This window comes from Panthera uncia, chromosome C2 (genome assembly GCF_023721935.1).
Source record: "Panthera uncia isolate 11264 chromosome C2, Puncia_PCG_1.0, whole genome shotgun sequence".
Classification (NCBI taxonomy): domain Eukaryota; kingdom Metazoa; phylum Chordata; class Mammalia; order Carnivora; family Felidae; genus Panthera; species Panthera uncia.
Genome location: NC_064810.1, coordinates 103,914,503 through 103,940,955, shown reverse-complemented (window position 1 = coordinate 103,940,955; position 26,453 = coordinate 103,914,503). Strand labels below are relative to the sequence as shown.

At 38.8% G+C, this 26,453-nt stretch overlaps 1 protein-coding gene across 1 annotated transcript in view; it reads left to right on the top strand.

Moving 5' to 3' along the window:
- RSRC1 (arginine and serine rich coiled-coil 1) overlaps window positions 1-3,459 on the top strand; it is a 413,183-nt gene extending 409,724 nt beyond the window's left edge. The window contains exons 9-10 of the mRNA XM_049629645.1: window positions 2,287-2,439; window positions 3,122-3,459. Coding sequence (XP_049485602.1) covers window positions 2,287-2,439; window positions 3,122-3,214 — 246 coding nt within the window. The 3' untranslated portion in view covers window positions 3,215-3,459. The remainder of the gene's footprint in view (window positions 1-2,286; window positions 2,440-3,121) is intronic.
- The last annotated feature ends 22,994 nt before the right edge of the window (window positions 3,460-26,453 follow it).

The following is a 26,453-nucleotide window of genomic DNA, read 5'->3' as shown; positions in this document are numbered from 1 at the left end:
AAAACCTTAATGTTCTATAGGTAAATACAGAATGAGAAATTATTTCACTTTTATAAATAGGATGTTATCTCTGCCACCTGAATATGTGCAGTCCACATCTTTGACAACTAAAGTAACAGCACTTCACTATTTTCAAGGCAGTTCAACACTGCCAGCCTCCTAGCTAAATAGAAGCATGACTAAGATATACAGAATTGCATGCTCTTCTGTTCTCTTCATGGCAGCATAGACTACCAAAAAATGATATCTGGACCTCATTGGATTAGCATTCTTCCCACTTTGCCCTATACAGAATGTTGGGCTTTACTGTTATATGTTCTCAGTTTTATAAAGGGTGAGTATAATACCACAAGGCCTCATAGGCCCGGTATGTTGGAGACATAGAAATGTTTGACACCTGGGGTTGGGGGGGGGGGGGGAATATTGGCCTCATAGTATAAGAAGACAACTTCCAAGTCAAATTTAACAGTTATTTGTCTAAGTATCTCTATGTCCCTTGTTACAATTTGTGATTATGTATTGATTTTTATTTTGATTTGTTAGTAATCTGTTGGTCGGTCCCATTCACAAAATATAATCTCTAGTTGGGGCAGGGACCATATCTATTTTACTGTCCCTTGGTACCCAGTGCTTAACAATTATTAGCACTCAATAAGTACTAAATAGATGGATAACCAGTTCTAAGATAAATCATCCTAAGAAAGGATTAACTAATCCATGTAGATTTCATTTTCTAGATGTCTTTCCTGGTGACGTTTGTTTTACCCTTCATTTAAAAAAGTGGATGTTCAGGGGCGCCTGGGTGGCTCGGTCGGTTAAGCGTCCGACTTCAGCTCAGGTCATGATCTCGCGGTCCGTGAGTTCAAGCCCCGCGTCGGGCTCTGTGCTGACAGCTCAGAGCCTGGAGCCTGTTTCGGATTCTGTGTCTCCCTCTCTCTCTGACCCTCCCCCGTTCATGCTCTGTCTCTTTCTGTCTCAAAAATAAATAAATGTTTAAAAAAAAAATTTTTTTTTAGAAAAGTGAATGTTCAGTAGTAGCATAAATAAAGAAAATGGAAGTTCAAAAACTACACATACAGAACCAGTACTTTAACTTCAATTCCAACTTCTCATCTAGTCTATTTCATGTTATCCCTTGCAGACTTGCTGCTAATCAGCCACTTCCCTGTCCTTTCTCAGGGAGCGGTGTGCTGGAATTAACCTGAGAAAGCATAACACTGCTGGCTCCTTCTAGGCAGCAGCAACGATTTATTAGTCTTCACGTGCCCAGCATTGAGCACAATGCCTGGCACCTAATATTCCATAATGGAATATCATTCAGCAATAAAAAGGAATGACGTCCTGACATATACTGAACCTTACACGGATGAACCTTGAAAACATGCTGAGTAAAAGAAGCTGGGGTGTCTGGGTGGCTCAGTCGGTTAAGCGTCCGACTTTGGCTCGGGTCATAATCTCATGGTTTGTGAGTTCAAGCCCCGCATCAGACTCTGTGCTTAGAGCTCAGAGCCTGCTTCAGATTCTGTGTCTCCCTCTTTCTCTCTGCCTCCTCCCCTGCTTGTGCTTGCTCTCTCGCTCTCTCTCTCCCTCTCTCTCAAAAATAAATTTAAAATAATAATAAATGAAAGAAGCTGGTCACAGAAAACAAAACCACATATTTTATGACTTCTTTTATATGAGGTATCCAGAATAGGCAAATCCATACTGACAGAAAGTAGATTAGTGTTTGCATAGGGATGGGAAGGCTGGGAGAAGTGGGGAGCAGTGACTGCTAATGGGTATGTGGTTTTTTGGGAGGATGATGAAAATATTCTGAAGTTGCTTATGGTGTTGGTTACAAAACCCTGTGCATATGCTAAGAGTTATATGAATAGTGATATGTGAAATTTATCTCACTGAGGCTGTTATTTAAAAAGCAAAAACAAAATAACCTTTGAATTTCCTTTTTATATCTGAAGAGGCCAACTAAATGCTGGAGATTTGTCACAAGCTTGTTTTAACTAATAGAATTTAGATTTATGAAATATATTTTTCCATAGTATGGACTCAAAGTACCAATTTCTTAAGAAAAGTATGCTGATCACAAAAAATGATAAACATTCTCTCAATGTTTTTGTATCTGCTTATTTTATGACTAATTGTTTCTTATTCAATAACCTAGGGTCTTTTCGTGCTTTATCTCAAAGGAGACTAAATGAACAATTACAATTCAAAATCTGAGATATTATTAAAGCAAAATTTTAATTGTGTGTTGTGATCTAATTAATAACATATTTTATGTTTCAGTCGGTGGAACCTGGTGACGTGAAGCACACAACTGCAGCATCAGGACCAACATCGGTAGTTGCTGATCCACCCAGTACTGAAAAAGAAATAGACCCTAGCAGCATCCCCACTACCATCAAGTACCAAGATGACAATTCTCTGGCCCATCCAAATGTAAGAGCCTTAAATCGTAAGAATGTCAACTGAAGTCTAGTTGACTGAAATTAATTCAAACTGTTGTCCTTTTTTGCTGATGACAAGAAGACCATTGGAAGAAAAGGATTCATATGTTCCTATTCGTTACAAATAAACAGCTAACCCCCATCCCTTAGAGCAGTGACATTGAATCTGGTGTGGCCCAAATCATGTTGTCTGACTTTTAGAAGTATTCTTTCTATGCTTAACAAAAATAAGCAAAAAAAAAAAAAAAAAAAAAAAAAAAAGATTTTTGTTTTCTTTTTAATCTGGCACTAAAAGATCTAATTCTGGTTCAACTCCAGTTGGTTCATTGACTGTGAACATGTCACTGACACACACATATTTTTCTGTCTACTCTGAAGTGGTATCATTCCACTGTGTCTTTGATAAAGGGTATAGGAAATACACTTCACAAAATAAGGTGTAAAATTGCTAACACGTGATGCTGATATTGGTCCTTTTACTCCAAGACTTTCTGAATATTAAGTCCAGATAGAATATCTTCAATTGAGAAGGCAATTGTTAAATTGAGAAGTAGCCAAAACTTGCGCTAAAAGATGTATTCTAGAAAGATGTTTTCTATGATGCATGTTATGTAAGGTCAAATCCAAGTTATTGGCAAACTATAACATTTTTCCTTTTTCTTTTCCTTTTTTAGCTATTTATTGAGAAAGCTGATGCTGAGGAAAAGTGGTTCAAGAGATTAATTGCTCTCCGACAAGAAAGGCTAATGGGCAGTCCTGTGGCCTAAGTAAAATACATATGGTTGAATTGACAGTAACATTGGAAATTTAGGTTTTAAAATCCCAGTATTAACGTTTTACTCTTAAAAAGCAGTTAGCTGATTATATTAAAAGGTAATACCATTTCATTCTTTTCTCACGTAGGCTTGACTATTTGTTGATTTGAACTTAAACATTGTGAATATTAAAACTAGTGTGAAATTTAACAATGCATGAAAATGTCATACTGTTAATAAAGCTAATCTTAAAAATATCAGTGATAATAAAAATAAATGGTACATAGTAGTGTTTCTGAGTACAATTTGGAAGATACCAGTCGTCATGTAAGAACACAATTTTGCATATGTAAGAATCAAACTATATCCTATACATATGAGATTTCATCTTCCATGTATTATGAAACCATTTTTGAATCTTTTATTTCACCTTATTATAAAAATTTAGGCAGAATAAAAAGCACTCTAACCAATCTAAGCAGAATGAGCATTTTAATCTTAAAAGAAAAACATTTTTTTAAAATTCTTGACAAATAAATTAATGATTTTTGCTTAGAGATCAGCATTTACGAAGTATTCCTTTTTAAACATGTTAGCAGATCCCAGCTCATTCTTCTAGAAATCATATGTTCATGCTAGACCTCCTCAGTTGACCAAATACCCAAGATGGGGAAATCATTTCTGAGGAAAGTGAAAAAGAGCTCTCATTTCGGCCTTACTTAACCAACTGCTGTTCCCTGCAGAGGAAGCCAGCTAATTGTAATTTTGATAAGGCTGTCTGTCATTGTAGAATATCTTTCTCTAGTAGCTGAATGAAAATCAACTATGCAGTCCGTGCTAAACATGCCAGAGATAAGATTCTCTAGACCTTGCCTTACAAAACTGGTTTTCAACAACTGCCATGAATATTTCCTTTCTATTTTGTTCTGTTGTCTGGTCTCACTCTAATTTAGCCTCTCTGGAGACTATAACTCAGAATACAAGATACACACGCAAAGTGTTTGGGAGAAGATTACCAATATTTAGGACAGTTTAAAGCCATCTTTGTTATATTTTTGAGACTACTACAATTCTAATTCCTGTTAAAAATTTTTTTTAAATATTAATATTCCAGGTGCAAAAGGTCTGGAAAATAGACTGATGACAAAATACTTGTTTTCATACAAGAATGGTTCACATTCTAAAATAGATGCCTGGGTTTTTTTTTCTTTTTAGCTCTCAGTAAAAGTGCCCAGCATAAACTAAGGTTTGTGTGGTTTTTAATATAGATAGACACGTTTTTAGTGACTAAAAAAGAGCTTACAATTTTTGAAATATTTTGTATTTCATTCTTTGCATAACTTGTAAACAGTAAAAGTACACCCTTTTGGAAAGTATACCTTAGTGGTCTAGGCAAGACTCTGGGTTGTCATTTGGGCCACTAGTTATTCTCCAGAGAGCCTGGACTAGGCATTTTTTTCTCAGTATGCCTAATGTTCCTTACCTGTAATATAGTGAAAATATTATTATATACTTTAATTACGTTTAACACCAGTGTTCCTTTGTGGCAAGTAGCCCAAATACAGAAGTTTACATTACAATTGATTTGTATTTTAAAGCTAAATACAGAGATAAAGAATCAAGTTTTTTTTTAATTAACTAAACTTTAGTCCCTGCAGAAACCCAATGACTATTCCCCTCTTTCCTGATTGCCAGTATGATTCATTTTAATATATTATTAACTTCATTTACTTACATTCCTGTTGAAGCCTACAATATTACCACACAAGCCAAATCAAATTTAATGAGAAAGACCTCAGAGACTACTATCAAATATATCACCATACTCAAGCTAGGTGATGCATCCTGGCTTTCTTTAATATCCTAATATAATGAGTCTATAAAACAGAATAATCCCTTTCATGTCACTTGACTAATGATAACAATTTGGACTTAACATGAGACCTCAGTGTTTCTTGAAGCGTTGATTTCATACAAAATGATGAGTGCTAGTAATATAAGTTGGTTTTTCATTTCTGACTGCATCCTCAGGGAAAATGGAATAAGAACACTAAGTCACTCACCTGCTTCACTTCATCCTCACATTAAAATGAGGATGCTAATAGTGGACCTGCTTTCTTTGGGTTTTCAGTAAAATAACATAAAAGAATGCCCTTTATAGAAAAAGTATACTGTTTTGTCAAAATAACACTCTGGCATGGTAGCCATCTTCATGAAATACGGAACAAATAGTTGCATGTTATGGTGCAAAAGCTACACCTCAACATCCATGTACTCCACATGTATGCGCTTGAAATGCCACAGCAAGTGGATTCCATCCCCTCCCTCCCTGCCAAGAACACAGGAAATCCTACTTGCTCTGCAGTTAACGACCTGCCATCTACTTACTGGAGGGACCTCAGGTCTTCTTCAGTCAAATTTACCCACTTATTCATTAATCTTTTTTTGAATACCTAGTTTGCACTGGGCGCAGTGCGTGCAGGTGGGTATACACACGTGAATCTAGTGGGGATCCTGCCTCCTCAAGGCTTAGTTATGAAGCCCAGACATGTAATATGATATAACTAATAGAATACTTAGTGGCAGAGGAGAGGGCATGGTTGCAGTCGAAAGAGAAATTACTCCAAGTTAGAAAATTAAAGAAGACTTCATGGAAGAAATCCCAACTGACAAAGACTTGACAAACAAGATAGCTCCTGGAGCCACAAGAACTCACAGCCACCCCGCTCCATCTTCCTAATAGTTGATCTAGAAGGCTGGGAACCATCACAGTGCTAATGCAGGGAAGAATCTCTCTCATGAAAGACCCAAGTGGCCCTGCCTCTCAAGAAAATATTTGAGGGGTGCCTGGGTGACTCAGTTAAGCAACTGCCTCTTGGTTTCAGCTCATGTCATGCTCTCACCATCACGAGATTGAGCCCCATGCTGGGCTCTGCTCTGACAGCACAGGGCCTGCTTGGGTTTCTCTCTCTCTCTCTCTCTCTCTCTCTCTCTCTCTCTCTTTCTCTCTCAAAAATAAATGAATAAACTTAAAAAAGAAAATATTTGAGTCTTTACAGCAGAACAGGAGTAAAAATGGAGGTAAGAAAGAACATTTTGTGAATTCTCTAATCTTCACCTTTTATCATAGGGATAGACAATCAATATATTTAATTCATGGGGGTTTTTTTCTAAATCAAAGAAAATGCTCTATCATCTATATTTCCAAGTTATTTTTACTATCATTGGATCCCAGCATCTAGCCCATTCCTGACACAAACAAGTCTTTCAATAAATACTTTCCAATGAAGGAAGAATGGATTTGTCCATGTTGAATGAGCAGTCTATTTAATAGTCTGGCTATTTAAATGAATCAGGCTATTGGGGCACCTGGGTGGCTCAGTTGGTTAAGTATCCAACTTCGACTCAGGTCATGATCTCACCGTTCATGAGTTCGAGCCCCGTGTCAGGCCCTGTGTTGACAGCTCTGAGCCTGGAGACTGCTTTGGCTTCTGTGTCTCCTTCTCTCTTGGTCCCTCCCCTGCTTGCACTCTCTCTCTCTCTCTCTCTCTCTCTCTCTCTCTCTCTCTCTCTCAAAAATAAGTAAACATTAAATGACCCCAGCTATTTGGAGCCAGTACAATTAATCAATCAAAAAAAATTCTATACCAAAAGAATTAAAAGTAGGGTCTCAAAGAGATGCTTGCACACCCATGTTCATAATAGCATTATTCACAATAGCTAAAACATGGAAGCAACCCAAGTGTCCATGGATAGATGAATGGATAAGTAAAATGTGGCCTATATATACAATGGAATGTTATTTGGCCTTAAAGAGGAAGGAAATTCTGAGTGAAATAAGTCAGAGAAAGACAAATACCATATGATCTCACTCATACGTGGGATTTAAGAAACAAAACAATGGAGAGGCATCTGGGTGGCAGTCCAACTCTTGATTTCAGCTCAGGTCATGATCTCAAGGTTCATGAGTTCGAACCCCACATCGAGTTCTGTACTGACAGCCCTGAGTCTACTTGGGATTCTCCCTCTCTCTGCCCCTCCCTCGCTCACACCGTGCTCTCTATTTCTCTCTCACACACAAAATGAATAAATAAACTTAAAAAAGGAAAAGAAAAAAAAAAAAAAACCAATGGGCAAAGGGGGAAAAAAAAGAGACAAACCAGGAAATAGACTCTTAATTACAGAGAACAAGCTGGTGGTTACCAGATGGGTGAAATAGGTGATGGGGACTAAGGAGTGCCCTTGTCGTGATGAGCACTGAGTAATGCATAGAACTGTTGAATCAGTATATTGTATGCTTGAAAATAATATAACACTATATGGTAACTAACTTAAAAGGAGGAAGGAAATTCCACAATATACTACAACATGGATGACCCTTGAGGACATTATGTTAAGTAAAATAACCCAATCACAAAAAGACAAACACTGTATGGTTCCACTTTTATGAGATACTCAGAGTAGTTAAGATCATAAAGACAGAAGGCATAATGGTAGTTGCCCAGGCTGAGGGAGGAGGAAATGAGCTATTATTTAATGGGTAAAGAATTTCAGTTTCACAAGGTGAAAAGAGGGGTGCCTGACTGGCTCAGTCAGTACAACATGCAACTCTTCATCTCCGGTTGTAAGTTCAAGTCCCACGTTGGGTGGAAGGATTACATTTTTTTAAAAAATCTTAAAAAATTAAAAAGAGGAAAAGAATTATGGGGATGGATGGTAGTGATAGTTTCACAGTAATGTGAATGTATTAGTACCACTGAACTGTACATGTAAAAATGGTTAAGATGGGGGCGCCTGGGTGGCTCAGTCGGTTGAGCGTCCGACTACAGCTCAGGTCATGATCTCACACTCCATGAGTTCGAGCCCCGCGTCGGGCCCTGTGCTGACAGCTCAGGGCCTGGAGCCTGCCTCTGATTCTGTCTCCCTCTCTCTCTGCTCCTCCCCTGTTCTCTCTCTCTCTCACACACACAAATGAATAAACATTAAAAAAAAAAGAAAAAAATTTTTAAAAAAAGTAAAAATGGTTAAGATGGTAATTGTTACGTTTATTATACCACAGTAAAAAAATTCTAAAATAAAATGTCATCAGTAGGTAGAAAGTGCTTTCTGTTGCATTTGGGACTCTGACAAATGGAGCAGAGTTTAAGCAAGGATCTTCCTAGTTCTATCCTACACCAGACTTTCTTGTCTAATTTTTTTATTGCTTAAATGATATTGCAACTGATGTGGATGTGGTCATTCAGGGTCCACCCGCTGGCTCCTATGATTGCTGTCCTTGCAAGGCCAGTGTTCAAGAAATAAAGGCTACCAATATAGTAATACACACCGTAAACTCAACAATGTACCGTTTTATTTTTAGATCTTGAGAAGGAATGGCAAAATGATCCTGCTACAGCTCTCAGACTGAATGATGGACTGAACTGACCCTAACCCTCTCTTAGCATCTTGCAACATGGTACTTGGGCTTAAATCCCACAGTGTAAAAGACATAGTAGAGTGCAGGCTCCCTTCTTGGTCTTTTTTAAAAATTAACTGCTAAAATCCCTTGTCTTCCATAAACTCCATAACTACAGTCTATCTGCCTGTGCTTATTCCACAAAAATTGTGCCATAAAATGAAAAATGAAATTGAAATTTTAAATAATTGAGAAATAAATAAATGTTTTCCAAATGCCAGCACAATGACTGAATGACTATTGTTAAAGATTAGTTAGGTTTTTTTAAACAGATTCTGTCACTGGATTGTTTATTTAGCAGCACTGTAGCTTTTCTCTTTTCTCTTTCTGCTGTAGTAAGTCTAACTGACCTGGAGAAGATAACTCCTATGGCAACTAATTTATTAATAGTTTGAAAAATGCCTTTTTCAAAATGCTGTGTATATGGGCCCAGCACACTTCCACTGCATGACTCTGCTCAAAATGCTGTGTATATGAATCACCTGGAATCTCAAGTGTGTGAGGTGAAAATGGAGAGGCATCTAAAACGATGATCTCCCATAAATATGCTTTTCTCCATGTTTATTTCATTAAAAAGAAATTGTAGGGACGCCTGGGTGGCTTAGTCAGTTAAGCATCCGACTTCAGGTCAGGTCATGATCTCAGGGTTCGTGAGTTCGAGCCCCACGTTGGGATCTGTGCTGACAGCTCAGCCTGGAGCCTGCTTCAGGTTCTGTGTCTCCCTCTCTCTCTGCCCCTTCCCCACTCGCACTCTATCTCTCTCTCTCTCTCTCAAAAATAAATAAACATTAAAAAATTAAAAGTAAAATTTGTATACCTTCCATAGAGCATAATCAGCCTGTCCTGTGTTACTTAATAGCTATTCCACAAAAACAATTCAAGGGGAAGCCCTATTCACATTCACACTGTTCTCCTTACAACCAAGCTTATGTTTTAAGGTCATGTGGGCTACTTTAGAAAAGATGCTCAGAGACTTTTAACTTCCCTTCTTTATAATTAATAAGAACAAATGTGTTAGCATTCACCACAGCCTAGAAAATACCAGAGACTCCATTTTTATTTGTTGTCCTTCACTTGAAATTCCAATTTTAAAGCATTTTCATCTTGCTATAATACCTGTGCAATGTAATTCCAAAGAGACGTTATTCAATTAATTTCTAAATCCCTTCGAAAGGCATTTACAGCTTAGCTTTAAAAGAGTTATAAAAATATGTTTTTATCTCTCTTTTTATTTATTTATTTTTTTTTTTGAGAAGCTACCTTAAAATTCTCACAATCTCTGGAAAAAAATGTCTGTCCTCTTACCAGCAAAGACAGCATGAAATTAAAATGTATTTTTACTTTGGGAGTCAAAAAAAAAATGATGTAATATTTAAATGTTATTGGGGGATTTGAATATTGGATTCTAGTTCAAATGTGGAATGTGTACATTAAATGAATGGCCACTATTTTACTAAACTAATTCTGTTTCTAAGTACTTAAAAATTTTCTCAAGTTTCATGTATATGTTTTCTATAAATTATATAATTTAATATACCCTGCTAGCAAATGGTCTCATATAATTTATTAAATCTGCTCATTTGCTAGCCTTGCATAAATACAAGCAACAGCTTGATAAAAGAATATAGATAGTGAAAGTTATATCAAGAATTAACCTTTTACAGGGCACCTGGATGGCTCAGTCAGTTAAGCATCCAACTCTTGATTTCAACTCAGGTCATGATCTCACAGTTTGTGAGTTCGAGCCCCTCCTCAGGCTCTGTGCTGACAGCGTGGAGCCTGCTTGGGATTCTCTCTCTCCCCCTCTCTGCCCCTCCCCTGCTCACATTCTCTCTCTCAAGATAAATAAGTAAATAAAAAGAATTAACATTTTTCTTAAGTGATATGTTCAACATTTTTGTGATTTGTGAGTTTTTTTCATTAAAAAGATTTTTTAAAAACAAAAGGAAAGTCAAGCCATCCGTATGCAACCAGTTTTTTAATGTAAAGAAATGTCTGCCCCTCCTGTTATGCCACTGCTTTGTCTTTCCCTGCAAAGTGACCATTGTTAACAGTCCTTCCCAACCTTGCCCTATGTTTAAAAATATATATCTCTGTGGAGATATTGGTGCATGGGCTCTCTTTTCAGACCATGAAAACAGATTGGTCTGTAATTAACTTTTTTCCCTGATATGCCGTCAATAACTTTTTTGAAGCAATACATCTACATGCCTCATTCTTTTTTTTTTTTTTTAATTTTTTAACGTTTATTTATTATTGAGAGACAGAGAGAGACAGACCATGAGCAGGGGAGGGGCAGAGAGAGAGGGAGACACAGAATCCGAAACAGGCTCCAGGCTCTGAGCTGTCAGCACAGTGCCCGACATGGGGCTCGAACTCACAGACCAAGAGATCATGACCTGAGCCGCAGTCAGATGCTTAACCGACTGAGCCACCCAGGCTCCCCGACATGCCTCATTCTTTTTTAATGGCTGCATAGATTTCCTAAAAGTGAAATTGCTGTCACAGAATATGCACATTTCGCATTTCAACTATAACAGCACCAGTAAGTAAACAAATTAGATTATTTTATGCAAATTAAGATTGTATCACTCTCTTCAAATAATTTAAGAACTAAAAATAATTTTATAATCAGAATACATTTTATGTAGCTAGTTCCTTCCATATTCTCTTCAAAATAATTCTTCACAGTGTCCCAGGAGACTGAACTTTACAGACTGCATCACCCAGTTTCCCTTGCCCTCCAGCTTCTGGTTGGGTTCAGCCATTAGGAAGCACCAGCAGGACTTCAGAAGAAGGAGGAGAGAAAATCTATACCTTTGCTGGGCCATGTTTCAGTTGTGGCTGGTTTCCTAAGGCCATAGCTCTTGTAGGCTAGCCCCTTTCCCAAAGGTGCATCTCTCACTGTGTTATACTAACAGCTCCTTCCTCTCATCCCTTCAGACCCAGGGGCTGAAACAGTTTCCTGTAGCTACTACTGCCTGATTGGGGTCCTTAACCCTGCCCACATCCCACATCCCACATCCCTGTATTTAATACCTTCATTAAACTCTTTTTAGTATGTCATCTGTTTCCTGCTGAGACCAAAGCTGATAAAGTTATCTTCAAGGGCAGTGTATCAATTAGGACTAATTAAGTATATCAGTTTCATAACAATAGCATAACAGCAATAGCAACAACAAACCGGCTCAAATAAGAAAAATGTTTCTCTCTCAAGTAAAGGACATTTAAAGGCAGCTGTGATGGACTCATATGTCAGGCTCCTGGGCTCTTGTTCCACCGTCTTCAGTAGATGGCTTCCACCACATGCTTCAAACATGGCTGAAGCTGTATCCAACATTCTCACATTCCACATGCCCACATTCCAGGCAGCATAAAGGATATACGCTCTCCCTTTTAAAAAGACCAAGAAGTTAAAGTTAAAAGAGACTTGGCCCACAACCGTAGAGTCAACTAATCTTTGACAAAGCAGGAAAGAATATCCAATGGAAAAAAACGTCTCTTCAACAAATGGTGTTGGGAAAACTGGATGGCGACATGCGGAAGAATGAAACTGGACCACTTTCTTACACCATACACAAAAATAAATTCAAAATGGATGAAAGGCCTAAATGTGAGACAGGAAAATGTCAAAATATTAGAGAAGAATACAGGCAATAACCTCTTTGACTTCAGCTGGAGCAACTTCTTACTAGACAGGTCCCCAAAGGCAAGGAAAACAAAAGTAAACATGAACCATCGGGACCTCATCAAGATAAAAAGCTTCTGCACAGCGAAGGAAACAATTAACAAAACTAAAAGGCAGCCCACAGAATGCGAGAAGATATTTGCACATGATATCCAAAAATCTATAAAGAATTTATCAATCTCAGCACCCAAAAAACAAATAACCCATTTAAGAAATGGCCAGAAGACATGAATAGACACTTTTCCAAAGAAGACATCCAGATGGCCAACCGACACATGAAAAAATACTGAACATCACTCATCATCAGGGAAATACAAATCAAAACCACAATGAGATACCACCTCACACCAGTCAGAATGGCTAAAATGAACAACACAGGAAACAACAGGTGTCGGCGAGGATGTGGAGAAAGGGGGACCCTTCTTGCACTGCTGGTGGGAATGCAAATTGGTACAGCCACTCTGGAAAACAATACGGAGAATCCTCAAAAAAAAACTAAAAACAGAACTACCCTATAATCCAGCATTTGCACTGTTTGGTATTTACCCAAAGGACACAAAAATACAGATTCGAGGGGTACATGTACTCCAATTTTTATAGCAGCATTATCAACAATAGCCAAACTGTGGAGAGAACCCAAATGGTCAATGAATTATAAATGGATACAGAAGAGGCGGTATATGCTAAGCAAAATAAGTCAGTCAGAGAAAGACAAATACCATATGATTTCACTCACATGGATTACTTAAGAAACAAAATAGATGAACATAAGGGGTTAAGAGGAGAGATAGAAACAAACCACAAGAGACTCCTTTTTTTTACGTTTATTTATTTATTTTGAGAGAGAGGGAGAGCATGTACAGGGGAGGAGAAGAGAGAGAGGGAGAGGCAGAGAGAATCCCAAGCAGGCTTAATGCGTGTCTCGAACTCACAAACCGTGAGATCATGACCGGAGCCGAAACCAAGGGCCGGATGCTTAACCAGCTGTGCCTCCCAGATGCCCCACCACAAGATACTGTTAATGACACAGAACAAACTGAGGGTTGATGGAGGGAGGTGGGTGGAAGATGGGCTAGATAGGTGACGGACATTAAGGAGGGGACTCGTTGTGAGGAGCACTGGGTGTTGTAAATGATGAATCACTGAATTCTACTCCTGAAACCAATATTGCACTGTGTATTAACTAAAATTTAAATTAAAAACTTAAAAGAACTTCAAAATTTATACCACACCAACTAAAACTTAATCAAATGACTACTTTCCTAGTGCAAGAAAGATTAGGAAATGTAGTGTGTTAGCTCATCATAGTAGAAAATACTCTGATAATTATGAATCATAAGATAATATTTCCCTTAAAAATATAGTAAGATCCTAAAATGGACTCTTAACTATAGAGAACAAACTGATGGTTACCAGAGGAGAGGTGGGTGGGAGGATGGATGAATGGGTGATGGGAATTAAGGAGGGTACTTGTCCTGATGAGCACTGAGTAATGTATAGAATTGGTTAATCACTGTATTGTACACCTGAAACTAATATAAATATAGTAAAATCCTGAAAAAACTCAGCTACATAGACCATCTACACATTCAAATTCCCATTAATTTAGAAAACAATTTTAAGGAACACAGCTGGGGGCGGGGAGGGGCATGTTCCCTTTCCCAGCTCTCCAAAGGCTAGATACCTTTTTCGTGAAGTTATATTAAGCAGTAACAGCAATAGCTTTATGTGCAAACATCTCAAATATGAAGTAAGTGGCATTTAGAGCCCAAGAATTCCTAATCACTATTGCTCCTTAGCTTTCTTCCAGGCCAATACTAATCAGTTAAGAGTAGTTCTCTGAGCCTGAATGTATCACCTTAAGAGAGATCTGGCATGCATGTTTCGGCTTGACTTTATGTCATAATGGTATGATCTCTTGGGTGAGGGTCCAGGGAAAGGAGGCACCAAATCATCAATTTAACTCTGGTTCCCAACCACCTCCTTTTACATTTAAGTACTTTCCATGTCTTTATTCAACTTTTTCTCCTCTAGAGGGGGGAAGAAAAGCCCTTTCATTCATCTTATATTGTAAGCACATGGAAAACGCTGAATTCAATTCTAATGCTACATTTATCAAGCAACCTTCTATCAGTGATTTCTGTCTTCACCAGCAGAGTCCTGTCAACAAGTATTTAATTTGCTAAAGATTGAATTAACCAGTTGCATGATTGCATGTGAGTGAAGCAATAAATTTGAATTTTTTAGACTTCTCTTGCTCCTGAGAAACCAAGAGAAACCATCTAAGGTAAATGAGAGGCACAGTCTGCCTCTTTCTGTCCTTAGAAGAAATGGTTGAAAACAGGTCTACTAATGCTTCTACTCTTTCCCAGTCAATGTGTCAGGGGTAGCAGATCGTTTAGAAATTAGGGGCAGAAGCCCCAACTAGTAATAGAGGCCCATTTGCCTGAAGCATGCCCTTGCTTATAGGTCTGGAAACCAAGTGAATTGACAGAAGAGGATGGGGTCCAACAAGGGAAATAGATGAGAACCCCAACTCCAACATGTAAGCCAGAAATAGCAGCATGTAGTAGAGTATTTGTTTCCACTGTGATGGCTTTAAAACATGTCTGCAAATTCTTTGATACATTTCCTATTGAGGAGTGAGGGGCTAAGTCCCCTTCCTTGAATCTGGGTCAGTCTTAGGGACTTGCTTTTAACCAAAAGAATGCATCAGAAGTATCACGGCATAACTTCCAAGTATCCTAATTCTCAGGATACTCACCCTTGGAGCCCTGAGCTGCCATGTAAGATGACCAACTACCCAGGAGCTGCCCTGTTGTGGGAAAAGCCGGGCAATATGGAAAGTCCACAGGTTGGTGTACTGGTTCATAGTCCCAACCAGTCAATAACCCACCTGTAAGTGAATTCCAACATCTGAATCACCCTAACTGGGGTCCAGAGATTAGCCATCATCATTTCCCCGTCTAAATTCCTTACCCATGGAATCTATGAGTGTCATAGAATGGCTCTTCTATACCACACAGTTTTGGGGTGGTTTTTGCCTAGCAATAGTAGTCAGAACACCAATGCTATTGAGTCACTGAAAATCTGGTTGAACCACATACTGGAAAAGCACTGATGTTTATATGCAGGTCTGCCGAAAGCTGGGTGGTTGCCACCATTGAGGCTGCATGGCATGGTGCTATGAACATGAGCTATCGAGTTAAATCTCTGCTCTGCTTCCTAAATCTCTGTTTCACGATCTATTAAACAGAAATGGTAATTCCTATCTTGCAGAGTTCCTATGCGGATTAGAGTTGATGTGTTATAAAACATTCAGCACAGTGCCTAGCAAAGACCCAGAATCGATTAAAAAAAAAAGTTTAAAATAGCAATGCTATTTTATGTTTTCATGTTTCCTGTCATTTCACTTAGAATGAAGCTTTATTCTCTTGTGAGTGATCTTACTTTATAAAGCCAACTCACCATATACAGCTAAGTTGGGACAGACAAACCTATAAGAAGGTTTGGGTTAAATGATAAATATAATTAGAAAATGAGAGTGCCATGTGAAAACAAATACAGGGTTATTTAGTGCCTTTAGCTAGAAATCAGCATGTCATATAAAACTGCCATGTGGAAGAGTGAATGAACCATAATCATCAAAATGACTGAGAATTAAGAAAGAAAATTAATTCCCAAAGGAAATCACTGTAGATCTCATTAGTTCAGGGATAACCTACCTTAGGACTTTAATTAAAAATAATATTTATTCCAAATAAATGAGTGCTGACAGTTTTCTGCAGAATCCACAATCTTGGTTATGCTAAATCTTCTTATATTAAGGCAGACATCATTAATCTCATTTGAGATGCCCTCCAGTCGGACAGCTCTTACAGCACTGGGGCAATTTCTTGCAGCAGCCTTTTTATCTTCACAAAGGAGTTATAACTCATGCAGATACCTAATGCAAAAAGGTCTAGGCAATTAGAGACATCACTCTGAGATCCACACTGGCATTTTATCACGTTAGAAAGCATCTCATAATGAGTTTGTTCTCAAATGGAGGCCAGTATCTCAACACTACCATCAAATTAACAGTGGTTATTTTATTATTTTATTTACTGTTACCATTCTTGCTTCCAGAAAAGCATCAGGTGTTCTATGAAAATTCATAAAATACAGCAAGATAAAAGAGAAATTTTAACAATTCAATGAATAAAATAGAGCAAAAGAGATAATGAGAGTGGAAAAGGTAGGAAGAAGTTGGAAGAAATCACGTTAATATCCAAAATGCCTACCATAAAGTTTTATGAAGGTATGCACTTTCAAGCTGCCAGCTCATTGTTGGCTTTTATTTCAAGTCGTGTTTAATGATTAATTTTAAGAATTTTGTTTTGTACCTATTCTGATTATTTTTGTAGAAATTACTAATAGATGTATGCACTGGGTTGAACAGTGTTTCCCCGAAATGCGCGTCCACTTCAAACCTGTGGTGCCCTTTTGGGAAATAGGCTCCTTGCAGATGTAATCAAGTTAAAATGAGGTCATTCTGGCTTAGTTTCGATCCTAAATCCAGTGACTGGTGTCCTTGTAAGGAGAGAGAGATTTGGATCCAGATACAGTGGAGAAGGCCATGTAATGGCAGAGGCAAAAATCGATGCAATACAGGGATAAGCCAAGGAACACTGAGCACTGTCAACTAGGAAGAAAGAGGCAAGGAAGGACTCTTCCCGAGAGCCTTTAGATGGAACATGGCCCTGCTGACAGCTTGACTTCTAACCTCCAGAACCGTAAGAGAATACATTTCTATTGTTTAAGCCAACCAGTTTGTTGTTAGTCTGTTATGAGAGCCCTAAGAAACTGGTAACAGTGCTTAAATATTTTTTCCCCTAAGAACCTAGGATACATGCCCAGTGTGAATATTAAGATCTGAAAGGAAAAAAAAAAAAAAGAAGTAAAAGAAACAAAATTCTAACCATGTTGCCTAGTAAGCTTTTTGTTTAAAACCTATGGCTTTCCTATACACCCTGGCTAGAGACAGAACAAATGTAAGTAAACAAGTGACAAATACTAAGAGGAAAAGAAATCTTGGAAGCATCCAATCCCATTTAGTTTAACAGATTCTTTTTATGTGGATAAATGGGCTTTTGAAATTGTATTACCTACATTGTTAGATTCTAATTTTTCCAAAGCCATCCAGGGAGGATAGTCTTCAAAAAAGGGAAAATTGGAATACAAGTAAATAGTGCACAGGCAAGATGATTTCAGGACCACTTTAAGACTGCATAGAATTAGAGAGGCACCTGGGTGGCTCAGTCGGTTGAGCGTCCAACTTCGGCTCAGGTCATGATCTCGCAGTCTGTGAGTTCAAGCCCCGCATCGGGCTCTGTGTTGACAGCTCAGAGCCTCCAGCCTGCTTCACCTTCTGTGTCTCCCTCTCTCTCTGCCCCTTCCCTGCTCACGCTCTATCTCTCTCTGTCTCAAAAATAAATAAAAACTTAAAAAAACATATTTAAAAAAATAAAAAAAAATTTTTTTTTTTTAAATTTTTTTTTTCAACGTTTTTTATTTTTTATTTTTGGGACAGAGAGAGACAGAGCATGAACGGGGGAGGGGCAGAGAGAGAGGGAGACACAGAATCGGAAGCAGGCTCCAGGCTCCGAGCCATCAGCCCAGAGCCCGATGCGGGGCTCGAACTCACGGACCGCGAGATCGTGACCTGGCTGAAGCCGGACGCTTAACCGACTGCGCCACCCAGGCGCCCCAAAAATAAAAATTTTTTAAAAAGACTGCACAGAATTAGAAAGTTAATATAATACCCAGAACCTGATAACTTTATGCTGGACTTTTGCAAACCAGACGAAAATATTAGTTTGCAATCTAAAGATCCTGCAGAAATGAAACTACTGCCTCATGGCCCTGGTATTTTAAGATATGGGTAGCCAGCGATGTGGTGGTGACTGGTGTCCACTCACAAAGGCCTTTTGTGAGGAGTCAGGACACTTAGCTCTCACAGCACAAGACTTGCTGTCAACACAGTTCTGAGTTACGTTCAGAAGACAATATGTGGATGTTACCGGGCTCGGGTATCCTTTCATGCCATGAAAACTCACACTCTCCGTAACTAGATCACAGACTCAAAGCCTGCGGGCCAGATCCAGTCCACAGGCTTGTTCGGTTTGTCTTGCTCAGGTATTTTGTTTTTAATTAATGGCTAGCTTTTAAAAATTAGGAGATTCCGTATGAAATTCCATATCACCAGTGGGCATGAATTTCTGCAGGGCAATCATCTGGAGCTGAATAGCAACTTCCCCCTTGGCTGGGGGGCAAGCCCCCCAGTGCCCCACCGTGCCCCCCTCCAGGAGCCCGTGGCCCTACAGCACAGGGTTAAGAGTGCGGGTTCCCGGTCCAGACTCCTGGATGTGTGACCTTGAGCAAGTGGTTTCTCCTCTGTGACCCTCAGCTTCCTCTCATGTAAAGTGGGTGTAATAACAGTGTCCATCCCATTAGATGGTTCAGGGGACTGAGGGAGTTAAAACACGTAAAGCACTTCGAGTGTGCCTGACACAATAGTGTTTGTTGTTATTTTGATTATTAATTCTTACCATCTTACCTATCCCGCTTCCCTCATTTTTATTCCTTGCCTGGCCTTCATTGTTGTGTTTTTGACTCCAGTTCCAGGTCATAGCCTTGCCATCATCTGGAGGGAAAGGAGACAGTCTACCATGTGCCAGCAAAGGTTTGCGTGGTGTATTAATAAGAGCCCAGAGTCCACAGTCAGACAAGCTGGCTTTCAATCCCAGCTCTACTTCCTGGCAATATGTCCTTAGACAGATTACTTAGCTCTCTAAAGCCTGTGTTTACTTACTTCTAGAAAAATAACAATGCGAGATATGAATGAAGGGGAAACTAGGTATCACTCGGAGCCACTTATTAACCCCCTGACGCCACTTCATCTTATTATCCCAAAATATATGCCCAGGATAATATTAAAACTTGCATGGCCTTGAAATTAAAAACAACTCTTCTAGGATGGAAGGATTTTTTCCCCTACCATTTCAAATAGTTCTAGGAACTATATGGAAGGATTTTTTCCCCTACCATTTCAAATAGTAGAAGTATCTAAGCATAAGACAAACGGATGAAGGCATTTCAAGTTCTTGATGTTTTCCAAAGTAATTCCCTTAACCCCTGGACAGACTTCTCAAATCATTGCCTTCATAGTGAGACAGCCACCCACAGCTTGAATTCTCTCCAAATCTTATCAAAGATTTAAAAATAACTTTTAAAATAGCACTTTAGACAGTCACATTAAACAGTTCCTGAGAACAGATGACCTCAACAGTATTTCTTAAAGAATACTTTCTACTATTCAACTTGTTTTAGGCTCTATGATTCTAAAATTTTTCATTTTTTAGAAAAAGCAGCAATGTGTTTCTTCTACACACAAAAGAAATAGAGACAGTCACAAACATCAAAGTGTTGACTCAATAGAAAAATCCTTATAAAATTATTTCCTGTAGAGAAAAGTTTCCCAAATCTCAATGATGATAAGATTAAAAAGAGCTGAATGTTAAACTGATTTTTAAAATGAATCAAGACATGCACAAGAATGATCATATCAGCTTTATTCTTAAAAGCCAAAAAATGAAAGGAAGGAAGGTAGTAAGGAAGGAAGGAAAAGGAAGAAAGAAATGAAGGAAGGAAGGAAGAAAAGGAACAAAACTTGATCAACAGTAGGTGAGTAACTTGTAAATGCGTACAATAAAATACTTCACAGCAATGAAAAAGAATAAAGTACTGCTATATGTAACAACATGAATGATTTGCAGACATGATGTTAAGCAAAAGAAACAAATCTCAGAATACTGGTTACCTTTGAGAGAGATTGACTGGGAGGGATCATGAGGGAATTTCTGGGGTATTGGAAATGTCTTATATCCTCAACTGAGCTGTGTTTTCATTGTTTTATTTGTATGTAAAAATTTATTGAGCTGTATACTTAAGATTAGTGAACTTTGGGGCACCTGGGTGGCTCAGTCAGTTAAGTGTCCGACTTCGGCTCAGGTCATGATCTCACATTCCGTGAGTTGGAGCCCTGCATCGGGCTCTGTGCTGACAGGTCAGAGCCTGGAGCCTGCTTCACAAAAGGCCTCTCCATCTCTCTCTGCCTCTCCCCCTCTCACACTCTGTCTGTCTCTCTCTCTCAAAAAAAAATTATAAACGTTAAAAATTTTTAAAAGATTAGTGTGCTTTATCACATTTAAATTATACCTCAATTAAAAGTAAACTTAAAAAATGAATCAGGTTTTGGATGTGGATGTTTATCAACTACACATGGATCCATTAAGAGCTCTGTAGAAAGTTTGAGTTTTGTCACTACAAATAAAAATTAACATATTTGTATTTTACATTGTCATTAAAATTGCCCTTGGAGCAATAGTCTTGGTTTTATTCATTAAATAATATTTTTGTTGTTTGTTTTTCAGGAAAACCTCTTCATGTACTTAAACCAAACAATCTACATCAAAGTTTGAACAATCTTGGATGCCTCATGTTTATGTACTTCCATACTATTGAGTCCTTTTTTGTTTGAGAGCTGGCTATGGGTGTAGTGAGAAGAAAATGACCTTGAAATTGTTAGATCAGTATTGGAATCCTTAGGGGGGAAGCAAATCACTCCTGTCTGAATTTCTGTGTTCTTATCTGCAAAATGGAGATGATGCCTCCCTCATAGGGTTATTGAAAGAGTCCATTGAGAGAAAGTTTGTAAAACTCTTGGTACACACTTTTTAAATGGAAACTACTGCTAAATGAAAGAGAGCATTTATCTAAGTCTTTGTTTTAAAAAGATCATGATATATAGTCCCAAGTATCCAAGCCTCAAAGATTTACCTCCGAGAAATGTATGAAAAGCCAAAACTTTTCCCCACATATATTAACAATAGTGTAATCTTTGGCTCAGCCCTGAGCCTACAGTGGGTCTTCACTTCCTCCACAGCTTTTTCTAATATCTCCTTCCTCTCTGGCCTTCCATTACTAAAACAAAACATTCCTTTGCTTCTCTCCTAGGAGCTTCCTGTCTACCACCTGAATGTTAGTCCCATTCCAGGGCCCGGAGCCTCTGCTTCTGTCCCCAAGAGGCTGCCTAAAAGCATCTTTCCACCAAGGCAGATAGTAGTTACCAATACTCCAGAAAGTGACATCTTCTTTACATTTTTTTCCAATAAAATAACTCAATTACAGTTTGTGAAAAATAAACAGCCAGCCATGAATGAATGTACACGTCCACAGAAATGGAAAATAAATGTAACTGAAAAAGTCTGCTGCTTGTTTATAGTTCAGTGTGAATAAAACTCCAGCCCTAGGCTCCGTAGCAGGCACCAAAAAGAAGTGAACATTGGAAAATTCTTTCTGTAAACTCAAACTTGCTTTGGATTTTTATGGCACTGGAGGATAAATGTGAGTGTTATTTCTCACAGAGATGGTCCTATTGGCATTTAGGGCAAGACAATTCTTCCCTGTACTGTATTGCGTGGCACATGGTGAGGTGCTTAGCGGCCTTGGCTCCAGCCAGTGAGGGGAATAAAGGACGCCTTCAGGGAGGCAGCATGGTTGAAAACCAACTACAGCTTGGCATTGTCTCCCTGGGGGTGGGGGATGTTACTGCCAATGAAATGGGAACTCAGAATGTAAATTAAGTTTAGTTGCAGGAAAATACATAATTTTTTTTTGTTTGAGAGGGACAGCGCACAGAAGGTGGGGGGGGCGGTGGTGGGGGAGAGAGAGAGAGCCCATGAGTTTGTGGATGGAGCTTGGTACTCATTAACTCCCGTCTGGTGGAAGGAATTCAGGCTTGGGAGTGGGGCTGCCATGGGCAAATGTGTAACACCTAAGGGGACACCAAGCATATCATACGCACTGCAGATTTGTGTATTTATTAAACAATTTTACCGTCAGTAAAGGTATCTTGAGAGAGAGGCAGCTGTTCCCAATTTGGACAATGATGCCATACTGACTAGAGTTCAAACTCCTGACAGGGAGTTTGAAGACCTTGGGATCTATGCTCTTATTAGATGTCACGTCATTTCTATGCACCATTCCCCCATCTACCATAAGAGGACGATGTAAACCTATCAGAGGCTGGTAAGACAGCTAAATGAAAAGAAGAGAAACGCTAAGAAGAAAATTAATCCCATCTTTTAGAGAAAACGTATTCATGACACAATTTTCAATTTAAAAACAGAAATTTGGAAAAATAAAAATCCTGGGGTTAGGACAGAGGTTTCCAAACTATCTCAGTCCATGAGCCCTTAGTGCCTCAGAGCTGTTTGGAAATACCAAACAATTCTGTTTACTATGTAGTAAGGTCCAAACAACTTAAGTCCTAAAAACTCAGGAGTATTTTTAAAAATAATGCACATAGGGGCGCCTGAGTGGCTCAGTTGGTTGAGCATCTGACTTCGGCTCAGGTCATGATCTCACAGCTTGTGTCGGTTCGAGCCCTGTGTCGGGCTCTAGGCTGACAGCTCAAAGCCTGGAGCCTGCTTCAGGTTCTGTGTCTCCCTCTCTCTCCACCCCTCCCCGCTTGCCCTCTATCTGTCTTTCTCAAAAATAAATAAACATTAAAAATTAAAAAAAAATGCACATAAATTGAAAGAAAAATAATTTTATGTCATTTTTTAATAATCATACTTACTAACAGATGTGTTCTACTCTAGCACAGCTCGCCTTCTCAAACTTTGGAAACAGAGTAAACTCTGCCACCGGCAATTCCTGTTCCACATGGATTTCCATGGGGTACTTCCTTTTTATCATAGTAATTTTTAAAAACCTAGCTTTCCAAAGATACGCATCATCTAAAGGAATATAGCACAATCTAATATTGAATGTGAACTATTTCAAGCTACTAGTTTGTGCAATGTCCAAAAGATGTCAAGTTTCTCAAAATTTTAAGTGTCTCATGATGCCCCCTGTGAATTTGCTGTAACATCTCATTCCTGGAACACAGCTGAAGACAAATGGATTAGGACAATGAAACCCTAGATACATTGAAAGTAACTGCGGTAAAGGTGTTTATAATGACCTACCACTGATGGCTCTGGTGATCTATGATTAAGTCTGAAAGTCCAGGCACTCAAGAGCCTGTTTATTTCTTCTTGGGCACTTGAGATAATGTCTTTGAAAGCGTTTTAAAAATTCTGAAGTGCTGTAACAATGATAATTGCAGAATTAGCTGCTGAAAGAGCTGTCTACTAGAATGTAAGCTCCAAGAGGCCAGGGAGTTTTGCATCCTCAATGCCTAGAACAGTGCCTGGTATATAATTGGTCCTTAATAAATAGTTGATGAATTAATGGATAAAAGAAAAGAGAACTCATTGACATTTTGACTCTTGGTGTTTTTAATAGCGTTGTAAGGTTAGTGTTGGTCTTATGCTTTTCTCTGTATTTTCTCAATTCAGTTAGTGATCTTCCTAATGAAACATAAGTTGAGGTGTGGTTAAAGATTACATATGTACATAGAAGTGCTCAGCAAATGATTGATTTTTTTATAGGGAGGCAAAGTAGGGTGGTGGCAAGGATATAAGCTTTGGGGTTGGACTAATCTGGATTTGAACTGACTGGACATTCACCAGATTTCTATGGGTCTCAGCTTTTTCACATGTAATATGGGTATAAACATCTTAGCATATAGGACTGCTGTAGGGCTTAAATGAGAAAATGTATGTAAAGAACTTAATGCAGTGCCTGGAACATAGGGACGTATACATAGGAGCTATTATCCCAAAACATAATTTTCACTTTACTTAGCTCATCTCATTCCTCTGAAGGTAAATTTCAGGACATATGAATAGATCGTATGTTATATATACCAGACTACCTCATGTTACATACACATGCTACCTCAGGACCTTTGCGTTGGCCTGGAGTGTTTTTCTGATAGATGTCCATTTTCTTCCACTGAGTCTTCTCAGATTTACCTTCTCGATGAGTCCTACACAGAATTCCCATTCATAATTCACAAGTCCATCCCCTTACACCTATCACCTTTTAACATACTACTTTCTATGCCATTTATTTTTTTTTTTTAATTTATTGTTTTAACCTTTATTTATTTTTTGAGACAGAGAGAGACAGAGCATGAACGGGGGAGGGTCAGAGAGAGGGAGACATAGAATCAGAAACAGGCTCCAGGCTCTGAGCAGTCAGCACAGAGCCCAACGCGGGGCTCGAACCCACGGACCGCGAGATCATGACCTGAGCTGAAGTCGGCCGCTTAACCGACTGAGCCACCCAGGCGCCCCAATGCCATTTATTTTTATTCCGCTCTTACAAGAATATAAATTCCAGGACAGGGATTTTTGTCTGTTTTGTTCTCCAATACCTTAGTGTCTAGATCAGTGCCTAACACAAGGTAGGCCCTCAATAAATATTTATAAAAATTGAATTGTTGGTTTAAATATATTTCCACTGAATCTTATGCTTTTTAGTTTGGACCCACTATTTAGTTTGTCAGTATGATTCTGAGAAATTATTACCTGCTTTCATCCTGCATCTTTCAGTGTGACCAGTCACCCACATTTCATGCGACCAGCCACACGAGGGAAAGTGCCAGGAATCCATCCCTGTTCAATAACTAGCTGTGTGAAGACACAGCTTGTTATTGACAAGACACAGTAAATCTTGGCGATTTACTTAGCCTCTCTGTTTCTTGGTTGCCTCACTTATAACTGAATATAAAAACCATCTCTACTCCACAAAAATCTTGTGAGGATTCAATGAGTTAATGCACATGAAGTGCTTACAATTAGCTATTGTGATTCTATTTATAGTCAAATCTAGGCCCCTCTCCCCTGTAACCCTGCTCCAGCCTCTACTGCTCCCTGTTGGGAAATTCATCCTCTCGTACTTCTTTCATTTCCCATATCTTACACATCAGGTCTGAAACTATGAGGTCTCTTCAGCTTCAACTCTTCTCCATTATTATTATGTTTTTTTAAAGCATTTGCTATTAGGCCCAAATTGCTTTTTGGATCTCCAGGTAACTCTGTCACTAACCTGTGCCTGGAATAAAGCTTTCATGTTTTAACAATGTGGGCCTAAGGAAAACCCCAGTGGAAACAAGGGGGAAATTTTTCCTCCAAGTAGCTTTATTCGACTTTAATCCAAAGCTATTTTAATACTTACTATCCTTTATCACCAATAATCTACCCCATTTCATTTAAGGGGGTTTTTGTTTTTAGATTTTTAAAAACCCTGTCCCTCCTTAACATCTTGGGTTGTACTATTTTAAAGAGAAAATAATTTCAAGTCTTCTAAAACATTTTTTTTTACCGTGAAACTAATTTATAAAATCCCTAACATGTATGTGCTCTTTGAACTTCATTCTGAGGCCAGAGGAGAAGAAAATATCCTCTTCCTGGAAGGGCTACGCTATCTTAACTTGGACAGCGTAAAATCTGCCTTACCTCACACCACCAGTCTCAGGAAAAGGAGGCTGCCAGTGAACTTGGCTAAAGGTGGGGAGGTAAGAGGTCCAAAGGATTAAATTTCCAGCTCCCAAAATAACCTCTGAGCACTCCTGCCACCTCCAAATCAGGTCCTGCATGCTTCTTCATGCTGGAAGAGTGCCACCTCTCTGGCCTGGTCCCAGGAAGCCCTGTGGAGCCCTGGATGGCCCTCTGTCTCCACAGAACAGCCCCCTAAAGAGTCTGGGGTGCGCACTGTATTTAAGGTAGACATACAAAGTGCATCTCTTCTTATACTCTTATCATTCTTCACTTTCTTTAATGTCCTCTTTTTCTTCTACCTTCTCCTCCACCTGCCTTTAGACTAGTGGAAGGTCTCAGGACAGTGTTTTCCAAAACTCAGTAATGTGAGTACCACTGTCCTACATCCTTCCCCTGCACCATGTCCGAATCCCACCTGTATTATTTCTTTAAGTTAGCTCACTTTTTCAGTTACATTTGTAGACACTAGCTATTAATGTATTGCACTGTTTTAAATTTAAAACCATTTTCCTTTGCCATAAACAGAAGGTTCACATGTAGATACAATTAAAACAAAACTATATAGTACTGGAATTTTAGTTGGATATGGGGGCTTGCTTCAGGCCTTATGAC